This window comes from Oenanthe melanoleuca, chromosome 7 (assembly GCF_029582105.1).
Source record: "Oenanthe melanoleuca isolate GR-GAL-2019-014 chromosome 7, OMel1.0, whole genome shotgun sequence".
Taxonomy (NCBI): domain Eukaryota; kingdom Metazoa; phylum Chordata; class Aves; order Passeriformes; family Muscicapidae; genus Oenanthe; species Oenanthe melanoleuca.
In genome coordinates, this window is record NC_079341.1 from 18,723,261 (window position 1) to 18,735,945 (window position 12,685).

Sequence of the window (12,685 nt, forward strand, 5' to 3'; positions counted from 1 at the left end):
AGGTTGTGGATAGGTTATTTGCCATGAGTTCAGAGAGCATGTATCTGACTGAATCCAGAATAACATTATTTCAAGGGTTGTTAAACAGTAAGTAATAAATATAATATAGTATAGCAATAATATATAGTTACCAATTAATCACAGTATTAAAGCATTTGAAATTGAGACAGCTGGCTGTCTTACTGTATGATGTCTGTTGATGCTGAAGGTACTTTTATACTAAAATGGAGCAATGAAAAAGCACCAGCCCTGTTTGTTAGTACACTTAGCTTATGGTGGCACTGATAATCCCCATTCCTAGAAAAGCCGTGGACTTACGCAGTAAATATCCTTTGGCTTTCCTAGGTTTTGCTCTGCATTTGCTTATACCTAGTTTTATGTTGTCTTGGTAGATTAGTCATCTTTGAAACTGAATGAAGTGATGATTTCTGTTCAACTAATTCCAACTCAACTTACTGCAGTTAGGAAATGGGATAGAGCTGCACTAGTGGAAAACATACTGCATATATTTTTGTACTCAAAGAACAGTATAGGTGGGTAACTGGAATGGCACTACCATTTGAAGAGACCTTAGGTTTGTCATTTAATATCAGTAATGTTTTGAGGTGCACTGATTTTTGTAATATTTAGGACATTTTTTAGAATTTTTTTTTCTTGTGGTTCAAACTGAGTGAAATAACTTTTTTTTAGTTAAATGTATCACAATTTTATTTATTCCAAAGCTCAATATACTCATAAACTTTCTAATGAGAAAATGCCTTTACAGATTCTTACCAATTAATTTCAACGAAATTACATAGACTAAAAATAGTATGTGTTTACTTTTAATGTGTTATCCAGAAAGAAAACATATAGATTTAATGAAAACCTGACTGCATTTTAAGGCATTTTGTAGAAGCCTATGTGCCTTCAATATGTGTACATAACTCAGTACCTCTTTAGCAAGATATGCAAATGCATTACAAGTGGAAGAATATCTCTAAAATCCCCAGGGGCTTAAATGAGGACTTAAATATTTCAACACATCTGGCTCATTTAGAGCTAATGCACTGAAGGGTGACTTATAATGATGAGACTGCCGGGAGTTCTGGAAGCTTGAGGTGCACCTGCAGCTAATGAATTTTTGTGTCTAATTGCACCTAAGTTATTTTAGACTTTCTGTGTTGGACATAAAAGGTGCACTTGAGGAAGTGTATTGTGTGAAGCTGGCAGGATTCATAGAAGTCCCCACTGTGATGAATTTTCAATGTGGTGAATGTGCAAAGGTTCAAGGTGAAAAAAAAATATGTTAGGTGAATACTCACTGTTGCTGTGGTTTATGGCAGAAATTCTCCAAGTGTGCAAATTATTCTTCACACATACCTGTGTTCATGTGTCATAGTGAATGTGCCTGTCTAACAGTCATAATAAAGCAAGTAATAATTTCTAGTTATTTTAAATTTTTAAAAAGGGTAGAATTGGCAGCTGCCTTCAAAGAGAGTTCCTTTTTTCAACCTGCAGTCCACCAGTTCCTACTTAAGTATGCAAATGAGGAATAAATCCATATGGTTCTTAGTAGGATCCATTTGAGTTTTGCCTGATACAGTAAGTGATAAACCCTCTGCCCCTCATAGATCTGAATCAAAGTTTCAAGGACTTTCCTTTCTAGTTAAGAAGAAAACAAAAGAAACCAATTATGAGTTTTAGTCAGAAATTGCAAAAGCAACAATGTATTTTAAGTTCCTGTTTTCAATAGTAATTTGCTTGCTGTTCTTTATTTCCTTGGCATTCACTTCTCTGCCAGGGGTTAGTATGTCAAAATAAGGATTTATTGAGGTTCTTCAAACTAGATGTATTCTATTTCAGAACCTAACTCCAGCACATCAGGGAGTCTTTTCTAAATATAGTCTTCTTGTTTCAAGTTTCAGATGCAAGGTATTGAAGTAGCCTGGCTGCTATTTCATCTTCTTAATAGTTTTGTCAGAACATTATCTATAATTCATAGCTGAACTTGGGACAGGAGGACTTGTGAAGATCTGATAGGGAAAGGAGATTGCAAAGTAATAATATGCATAGTAGAATATGACCTGCCTTATTTCTGCATAGACCTATATTTCAAATCTAATCCAGTGTGATGAAGATACTTGTTAGAGCTGTCTTCAGTATCTTGATGATTATCAAACTGTTGTCAAAACCTGTCTGAAAACTAGCACTTGATTTCTACATTCAGTCACAGGAAAATTATTCTTTCAACCTAGAACTCTCATTCTTTTGATAGAGAATTTAAGAGAACAATTTACTGTAATATCTCAAGCTTGTTAAATAGCCCTACTAGCAGTGTTGGGGAGCAGCTCTAAATTTTTATTTTAAGTGTTCATTTGAGAATAGACTGAGATTTAGAATGCTCAGGATCATCAAAGTGAAGGGGAAGTGATGAAATATGTATATTCTCATCCCTCACCTTCCTAAATGATTAGTCTATTAAGCACATGAAGAATTAAGGTCTGAAATAGATAAGTATTTAATTATCCAAATATTTTCTATTTATGCTTTTATAAAGGAAAGTAGAGTATCCTTTTACTTTGTTTATTTATGCCTTAAGTTTGTTTTAAACATGCAGTGATTTCCCTGAGCATTTTTCACATCCTCTAGGGGAAGAAAAATCAATTTGAAATATCAACCACCTTTTTTTTCCCATAAGTTTCTGGGAAAAGGTACAATTTTCCAGTTGTATTAATATTTTAATTTATCAATAAAACCAATTGTCACAGTTGTTGTATTTTTCCTTTTTTGTTTTTTTTTTTTTTTCCCCTTCTCACAGACTGTAGAATGTAAAATGTTTCTGGGATCAGATATCCATACGAAGTAATTGAGAATTCAGGAGCTTAATAATGTGTTATTGGAATTTATATAGGTAGATTTCCAGCACTAACTTATGTCACTTTCTATTTGAATGCAGTGCTCCTGTTTCATAAAATGTACTGCTTCTGTTGGGTGTGAATTTTCCCATCAGTTACCTAAAGAAAAATTACAACTTGTGTATTACTTTTCCAATCCTCAGTTTTCCAGTTTTTGCCTGTGACCCCTGGATATCAATACTTCCTGTTAATTGGTCTTAATGTGAAGACATTTGAGATCTGCTATTATTTTGTAAACTTTTGTTTACATTCCTTTGAATAACCTAGTGTAATTGGTTCATTGTTAAAGCTTTGGTCCCAACCAAATCTCTCTCTGGGTTTCGTTTTTTCTTTTGTTTTGGTCTTTTATTTATTTATTTATTTTTTACAAGATAGACTGGTGCCAAATGCTAATTAATGTCCTTAATGTCTAAAATGACATGAACCAGTCTAAACCTAGGATGCCTTTATAGAATAAAGAATTAATACAGTATTGGGGCTCAGAACTCTTATGAACCACAGAGCTCAAGTGGTGCTAAAAATTGCTTTAAATTGTGGAAAGTGCAGGTGGAAATTGTTCACTAGGACCCCTGTTCACTGGGATGCTGTAGGAGACTATTTTCAGTCTTCAAAGCAGAACTGCTTTGACCTTCTGTTGTCCTGTACCTGCTCCCTTTAATCTGCGTTTTCTGATGGTTAGGCTGTAAATCAAGCTGTTGGAAATTATCATGGTATCAAATGTTGAAATGGAGATAATTTCCACTGTTTTTTATCTATATCTACTGATTCAGCAACACACTTTAAGAATTCAGACAAATTTGTGAGCCTTAATCTCCCTTTGATAAATTCCTAATGACAGTCCCTTCATAAATAATAAATTTCTAAATGTTTTTAATGCTTCTGCCATATCAGTGTCCAATAGCCTCCTCAGAAGAGAAGCCAGGTTTACTGTTGATCTTTTTGTTTTCTCTTATTTTTTACTTACAAGAATCATGTCTAGGTCCTTGCAGTCCTCTAGCAATAAACACTTGCTGCTTAGCTGCCTTCAATTGCTTTAATATTTTCCTTTCTACTGAGCAACATAAACTGAAGGGAATTTTTTATGAGCATCCTGAATGGTTGAACTAATGGAATCACATTACACTTAGGTGACCTTTTTGATCTCTCTTTGAAGATCTTTCTGCCTTTAATCTTTCAAGGCAGACAGTTGGTAAGCTGTTAGATAATAACAAGACAGAGATCTGGAGGAATTGTTACCAATAGCTCTAACCACTGATAATTTTCACTGTTTGCATAATATACTATAGTCCAGTACTAGCTAGGTTCTAAAACTTAGTTTTGACTTCATTCGGAACTTGCAAATGCATGAAAACCACTGTGTAGTATGAAATATAAATGAATGCTTAGATTGCAATGAATCTCTTGCAATATGTGAAATGGCCTCAAGAGCGTGCATAATAAATTCATCCCTTTGGAGGAAAACCCTAGCAGTAGCAGAATTTTTAGGAGTGATAACTCCACTTAAAGTATTCCCTGCTACTCAGGCACCCTATATCCTAAAACCCATACAAGAGAGCAAACCAGCAAAAAACCCTCAAAACCCAAGGCAGTTAATTATGGTGAGCTCTGTGTATCAGATGAAAATGGTAAAATAACGTCTACTGTTGGGGAAGAGGTAATATTTGAAACAATCAGCAGGAAAGCCAATAAATCTGTGGAGGTTTGAGTTTGTCTTCTCTATGAGCCATACTGTTGATGAAGTAGGGAGCAGTTGAAGGTACCTATTCTTTATAGACTGTGTTTTAGACTACATAAATAATATTTCACTTTTAACTTATTAAAAATATTTTTCATTTTCTCCTAGGTTATAATTTTTCTTTTTTTTTTTTTTTTGTGGCAGTAAGTTTGTGCCTGAGTAATACTTCCCTTTCCTCATATCTGAATTTCAAGATTATGATATGCAATAGCTTTGCAAACTATTGAACCTAAGCATGAGTTCATGAGCTATTTCTGAGGTTGCCCATCCATTCTTTACAAAATGGAAAAGCAGATGAATCATTATTCTTTTGAGAGCACCCCAGAAATATCATCTGAAGCTTTAGAATCTGCTTGTGTCTGTGTTTATGCCAGATGGCTCTGACTTAGTTGGCTGGGTGGGCATTGTACTGGAAATAGTTTAACTGTACTTCATATAGCTTTATTTACTGTCTCATTAATTTTAACTTTTCCAGAAGTTTTCCCTCTTCAGAAGCCATTAGGGTTAAGTTTCATGCCGTGTTAAGAATTTTAAGTAACCAGAGATAGGGCTTTGTCACATAACGAAAGCAAAAAAGCTTTTTGAGTCTGCCCAAAGTGTGGTTATTCTCTTATATTTGTAAGATCTTGAGGGTGGCCTTTTTTTGTTCTGTTACAACGTGTCAATCACTCATTTAAAAAATGTAATTTATGTAATTTATGTAATTGGCCAAAATTGTAATATAGCAATGAGTAAGTAATTTGCTTTATATACATGCCAAAGTCTCTAGTTACGTGGGGTTTTTTTATTCCATCTGCAATTAGCAGCCTGTGTTCTGTATATTTATATGCTGGGTATGACCTTTTCTCCTATTGCATGTTCTGCAAGTGCAGACACTTATTTTGTCAGAGTGGCACAACCATTTGTCACTGAGCAAAACCTGCAAAAGAACCTGGAATGATTTGTGGCGTGTAGGTTGATTACATGTCCTTCAGAAGCCTTCTGAAGAAAGCCAACAGCACCTCATTTATTGTTGTAAACAACAAAAAGCTTCTTGTCCTAACTGCTGCTAATGTTTGAAGAGAGCTTTTGCTCCAAGGCATGATCTGAAGTATACTCTATTTACCTGAGGTTACTGCTGGCAAAGATGTTTCCATCACACTTAATTTTTTCTTGCTCATATTTCTTCTTCTGACTTTTATAGGTGCATGGCCATAACATATTGAGAAAACACTCTGCAAAATAAAGTTGAGTATAGAATATTTAGGTCTTACAGAAACTGTGAATTCCCAACAGGATTTTAATTTTCAATTAGTGCTGCTTGCAGGCAAGCTAATCTATGAATTTCACAAGTACAACATCCAAGGCGTGACTTCATAGTATTTCAAAGAAAAATGGCTTTGTCAATAGGAACTGCAGTGTACTTAACTTAGCATAAGGTATAAAGAGCCATATATTTTAAAATGTTCTTCACTTTTCCAAATAATTTAAGTATCCGTGGAGAAAACAATTCCTGTCTCTCTAGAAAGTGCTAGCATGAAACTCCTTTTCACTTTAGGGATAGTATTTCTGTACTAAATTGACTTTGTTCACCAGCTTACAATGCAAGAACTGTTGGGACTATGGGGTGGGGAAAGGTGGTGAGAATGGGATAGTTATTGTCCTCACTATTGTTTGCAGATGTGATTGTGTTCATTTAGACACTGAGCATTTAGAAACTTTAGTCTCATTTGTTATATTTAATCCAAATTAGAACTTTGCATGTGAACTGTACTAGGAGGATTAGAGAGCCTCAGCCAAGTAAATAATTTTCCTGAATGCCTAAATCCAGTAGCTGGGGGAGGTTTTAATCAATAAAACCTAATAGATCCACTTAAAAATAATAGAGTTTTTTTACTTACCTGAAGTGACCAGTAATTCTGAATAGGGCTGAACAGTAACAGCAACTGCTTGTAAGTGAAAGCATTCTTTACTGTCATGAGTGTATGGCTGGCATGAATTTTTTTGGTGTCTTTGGGGAAAATTTGCATACCTAGTGGTCCAAACTGTGTAGATTTAGTAACAGTCCAAACTTTTTAGAAATATATTTATAGAAGTGGTGAGTCAGTTATATTTACTGCCAATGATAGCTTGGTTTAATTGTATTTAAAGTAAGATAAGTATTCAACTGTAGAGTATGTTGTTGTATTTATAATTCCGAGGATATCTTTACTGTGTGGGATCCTCAGACCTTCTGGAGAAATAATTGGAAGCGACTGCAGGCATTCAGGAAGAACTTTCACCTGCTTAGATGGCTTCTACTGCCTGTGCTGCAGGCTCTGTTTCCAGTGGAAGTTAGCTGAATTAGGGATGCCATGGACACCTGCAGTTTATGAGTTATGTTTTTCTTAAGTGACTTCATCAGGCTCCAAAGGATTTCAGTTACCACTTGAACCCAGATCTTAAACATTTCAGGTGCAGGGGGACCCATGCAAAGCTATGTACTTACTGAGGTCCTGGGTTTGGCTTGCATTAAAGTGAAAAGAGTAAAGATTGTCTCATCCCTAAAGCTAACGAACCATATTTTAGAGTTTTCTGAAATACTGACTTTAGGTATCCAAAGTTGCCTTTATTTTTTGCCCTTGTGGTCTAATTAAGGGCAAGACCTAGCAAAACAAAAGCAAGGAGTTAGAAAACTGAAAAAGAGACCAGCAGGACAGTGTGGTTTTGATTCATAAGTATGTGCCAATACTTGGCTCTTAGTTGGAGATAACTACATATGCTTTCAGATATTGCAGAAAGAGTAGGCTTTGGGGGGATTTGCATTCATGGTGGCTTGATTGACTGTGATTAATGACATTATTTCGGCTAAATGATTTCTGTTGCCTTTTTGTAAAGGCCAGAAAATGTAAAACACAGTACCAAAGTCAGAGGTGAAATGCTGGTTGTACTTGAAAATGCTGAATATGTACGATTAAAATTGAAAAGATCTCTCTGTAGGAAACCGCAGGTGTGACTATTCTTAACATAAACTTATATTCTAATATTACAAACTCTTTACAGATCTGCGCTCTCATTTTCAAGCACAGCCTGAAAATATGTGACATTTCTCCCTTAAATTCTCCTAATCTTCTATCTGATTACACGTCCCACTCTAGTTATGGTCCATCAGAAAAACAACAAAAAAAGCATATTTAATATGTAAAAGTTTCTGACTTGAGTTCATATTAAAAGTAAAGACAAATGAATAAATAAAACTGTGTCCCTGTAGCCTTTTCCTGAGCACTGTTCTTGGATTTATTGAGGGATGTTAACCATCTAAAATATCAGTCATTTCTGGTAAGTGTTTAACTAACAACAGCAACAACAAAGTAATTAACTATTTACATATATTGAAAATCTAATTTTGCTATTTTTACTCTTTGAAATTTTTAATTTCTTCCCTGGTAAAGAATCAAGGGTTTTTAAAGACTTTGATACTACCTGTGACATCCTTGAAGCCCCTTACCCGACTGTATGCTAGCTCATTAAAACACTTGCTGCTCAAGGGCTGCTGTTTCAGATGCAGTAATAATACTTTGCCAGTAACTGCCTAAGGCAGCTGGAAGGTTTTGCTCTGGAGGAATAGTCCAGCAGCATGCTGACTTGCCTTAGTTGTTCCACAGCTGGTCAACATTAAATGAAAGGCTGCCCCTCCTAAAGACATGCATGCACTTGAATCTCATATTTTTGTAACATTTTATTTAGGTGAAGTTGGAAATCTTTGGATTTAGGACTCAATGCCTATTTGGTTTTGTAGCACTGTCTTCATTTCAGTGAAGCCAGCTAGGACTAGCTAGCAAATTTGTTCTTTTTTTTTATTATTATTATATGATTTACAGAAATTTGAATAAACCAGAGATGCTCTTGAGTACATGAACGTATTTTATAAATTTTAAAAACATAAAAAGTTGAAGCTATTCCTGACTTTGGGAGATATGAGGCTGAATGTTCCTAAGATTCTAAATATTAATTGTAATGAAAATCATTATATGTATTTGCGTGCATTTTATCAGGTAGGAGGTATTGCAATAAAATTGACTTAAAGATTGTGGAAGTGAATTGTGTGACTAAAATAAAAACTGTTTGTTATTGCTAGAATAGAAAAGTTTATGAATAATGAAGCTTTAAAATGGAAAGATTTCCTATTGTAGTGCCTGTAGTTGAGTTCATTTAACTGTAAAGGTTAATTCTTTTCTTTGCAAAAAGTGTTCTCTACAAAATGTACCTTATGCTTGCTTTTAAGTCACAAGTTTTTAGTTTAAAACACACTTTAATTTCCAGCTAAATTTATTATAAGTGTATGAACAATCCTTGGTGCCAATTTAATTGTATAAAGAAAATGAGACTCACAGAAAATTAGTTTGCATTTAACAGTGGTAGATTAGCCTAATTGTTTGCTTCTCTAAATTCCCTTGCTAGATACTGTACTTCCCCTGTGAGGTGAATTTCTGTTATTACACATTGGATCTTGCATGATCAGGCACAGTGGGAGTGAAAATGTTGTCATCACAAAGTTAGAAGACATAGGAAGCAGAAACCTAAGTTTGTAGCAGCAGGACATGGAATGTGCAAATGTTTGGTGTGTATCTTCCACCATATGAATTATGTGGAGAGAATTATTTATGGCCAGCATCTACTTTCTTGCTTCTCTGCTTTATGGTACTCACTGAGTCAGTGCAGTAAGAAATGTCTGCTACTGAATACCTGTTAATATCCTTTTTATAATCTTGTTTAAACAGCTCTGCCAAGTGTGAAATATTTATCTGATGCTCATATCCTGTTGATGACATCTTGTGCTCGTACATCAGTCTTGAACAAAAGCCCTTAAATGAGTTGGTCTGATTTAGTTCAGAATCTGTGACTGTGCAAAGCTGGGGAGCCAGTTTAGTAAACATACAAAGCTGAAAGCAGGCATTGGGGTTTTTTGGGTCAAGATTAATGGTAGCAATAATATTAAAACAGACCAATTAAAAATGTAACTTAGCTGTCTTGATAGAAAAAGTGTTTATTAATTTCCTGCATTCTCCTCTGATTTCAAAGAGTAAATTGTTTCCTTTCTGCTATTTCTGTTACAGCATAGAGCTTCCTTTTCTGGACACTCAAGCTCTGTTCATCCAGTTAAAATGTTTATTGCTGATACTTGACAAATCTTAATCATGTTTTCTAGAGTATTTTGAAGATCAGCTTTTTTGTGTCACTCTCATATTTTAACTTTTTTTTTTCTTTTTTTTTCCTGCTAGTGAGCTGTAACATATCAGCTAGAGTCTGTATTAGTGCCAGCCCAAAAAAGGAGACAAGCATATGCATAAAACCAGTTAGAGGGGACAGTGAGCTCAGTGTTCTGAAGCTGATGCTGATAGTGACCCTGCTATAGCAGAAACATGATATAAATCATGCCAGCCATCAACTTATACTTGGTTGTATGATTCTCCCATCTTCCTTCACTTGCATTTGTGTGATTGTTAACTGTTTATGGAGTAGACTAAACTGAAAATTAGTAGGTTTTTTGGTTTTTTTCTGTCATAGCATTTTCAGGCAGGTTATCTCCCTGAATCAGTTCACATAGGCATGAAAGTATCAGTGACCACAAAAGAAAGGAAGTGGGATTTATGGCAGCCCAAATGCCCTTTGAAACAACAGCTAGAGAGTGATTAAATTATTCAAGTGGTAATTTACAGACATGTATATGTGTATTACAGACATGTACATGTGTAAAATTAAGTAGAAGATTCAACAAAAGGCTTGATGTCAAGTTGAACACAATTTTCTGTAAATCATATTTTTGTCTTACAGTTGCTGCTAACTTACAGAAGATAGTAGATGATCCAAAGGCCTTGAAAACATTGACTTTTAAGTTGGTAAGTAAAAGCATCAGTGCGAGAAACAAATAAATTATCACAATATTCACATAGTGTCTCGGTTCTATCTCAGTTACAGCTATTTTGTTGAATAAATGTATTGACAGATAAAGTGACTGAAATTTCCATGTATTAGAGAAAAAGCTTAAGCCCTGTTTTGAGAGGACAGTTCCATAACTGCATGGGGAAGAAGGCTCAGTCACACAAGTTCTGAGGCAGTCGGAGGCTTAGGTGAGAAGCTGCAGAAAGAAATCTCCTGGGAAGAATTGCAGGAACAAATAAAGCAGAGAAAGCTGTAATAGCTAGGTTAACACTCCTTCACGCCCACTCCCTTAGATCTACCCTGGCTGAAGTGTCCTCTGCTGATGGAAATGTTGTTCCACTCCCATTTTTTCAAACACCTGCCCCCATTTTTCTTGCATGCAGGTCACCTTCTCCACTGATTGCTTCTCCTTAGTTCTTCTTTTCAACCTTCTTTTGGCTGACCATCCACACCTGCAAGTTGGTCTTTCTCCCACTGTTTCATTGCTGTTTCTCCTTCACCTCTTTCTATCTTCTGTATGTCATCAGACCCTGGATTGAGGCTTGGGACTCCTTTCTTTCCATGATGCATTTTGTACACTGGACCATGGGTCCTTAATTTTGGTCAATTTTGATCACAGCATGATAGATTTAATATTAATAAATTTACATTGCAAAAACTTGAGTCAGAATTGATGTGCTATATTTGTTTTTTTTTTTCTTGTTAAAATTAAGTTGAAAAATATATACCTGAAGCTACTGAATTATTAGTTATATAAATACCAATTAGCTTTCAGCACCTTTTGCTGAGAGTGACTCAGTCACATGAGAGACTAGACTGAATGTTTGTTAGATAAGTAGGTCTCCAGAATCACAGCTTTGTTTCTAAAAGCAGCTGCTGTAGAGAGCCATTTTTAGACCTAATTGATGATGATGTATTAATTCAGGACTCTTCTTCCCATGTCATTCTTTATACAGATCTGAGGAGATTTAGCTGACTCATTTGAACTCATTTTTCCTCTACAGTTTAGTAAAATCCCCAGAACTTCCAAATTCCTTGTGAGAAGGGGTTGGGGTAGTGGCATAAAGACAGGTATAAAGACAAATTCTTTCCTTTCTCTGGCCTTTGCTATAAATATAGCTTAAAAGCTAATGCCTTTCTGTTTGCAGCTGATCTGTACTCTTGCTGTCTAAACATCTGACTTGGCTTTATTGTGTCGTAAATGGCATCTCACCAAGAGCATTTAGATAATAGATATTCCAGAGGCTCTGCAGAAACCTGGGTTTCTCATTCCCACACTTAAAACAGAGGCTTGTGATTCCAAAGTGTAATATCCCATAGTATCCAGGTTATATATGTTGAAAACAAACCCACTTGAAAATTTAGGGATTTTTTTTCTATTTTTTGGTGATTTATTGCTGGGGTTCAGTCAATGTCACATAGAATTTCAGGTTCCAGTGAGTGAATGCTGGTATGATCCTGCTCCTTACCATAATAAGAATTAATAGATTGTCCCTGCTGTAGGTAAGTTCCACTGGATAGGTAGGAATTCTGAAGGTTCATTTTTAACCTTAGTTTCTTCCTCATACTTTTGACCTAGGTTTTCTGCACTAGTTCTTATTTTGACAGGAAAAGACCATAAAAAGAAGTATCCCAATTTATTTTTCTCCTCAGATTAATTTAATGTATGTTCTGCTTCTGCCTGTTTCTGTATTGTTTAGTGAAGTTGCTAAATGAATTGTTGCCTATTAGAACTCATCCATATTTTTGTATGCACTACTGGGTCTTTGTTACTTCTTAGCAAGATCTCACTGAATTTGAGAATACTTGTATACAACTTGATTAAAGTACATTTTGTTGGTAAATATTTAATGGGGGTTAAAGGTGTAAATGTAGCTAATCTTATATCCATTCAGAAAATTCAATTGAAGAAAAGTTCCTTAGTCTCGGATTAGTTGCTAGTATTTCTAGACAAGGAGTCTGGTTAGTATCTCACTGCTTAAAGGTTGCTGGTATTTTGCTGGTATATAATATTTCTATTCAAACAGCATGTTCATCTTTGGGGCAGAAAAGAAACAGTTTATGTCATAACTATTTTTGTATATAATTATTACCAAAATAGTAAAGAAGATTTTTAAGGAAAGGTTCCTGGATGGCAGGGATTGGAATCTCC

General features: G+C 35.2%; 1 protein-coding gene across 4 annotated transcripts in view; it reads left to right on the forward strand.

Moving 5' to 3' along the window:
• STK39 (serine/threonine kinase 39) overlaps positions 1–12,685 on the forward strand; it is a 76,319-nt gene that overhangs the window by 60,342 nt on the left and 3,292 nt on the right. For all 4 annotated transcript variants that reach the window (XM_056496324.1, XM_056496323.1, XM_056496325.1 and 1 more), the window contains exon 16: positions 10,426–10,490. In XM_056496324.1, coding sequence (XP_056352299.1) covers positions 10,426–10,490 — 65 coding nt within the window. The remainder of the gene's footprint in view (positions 1–10,425; positions 10,491–12,685) is intronic.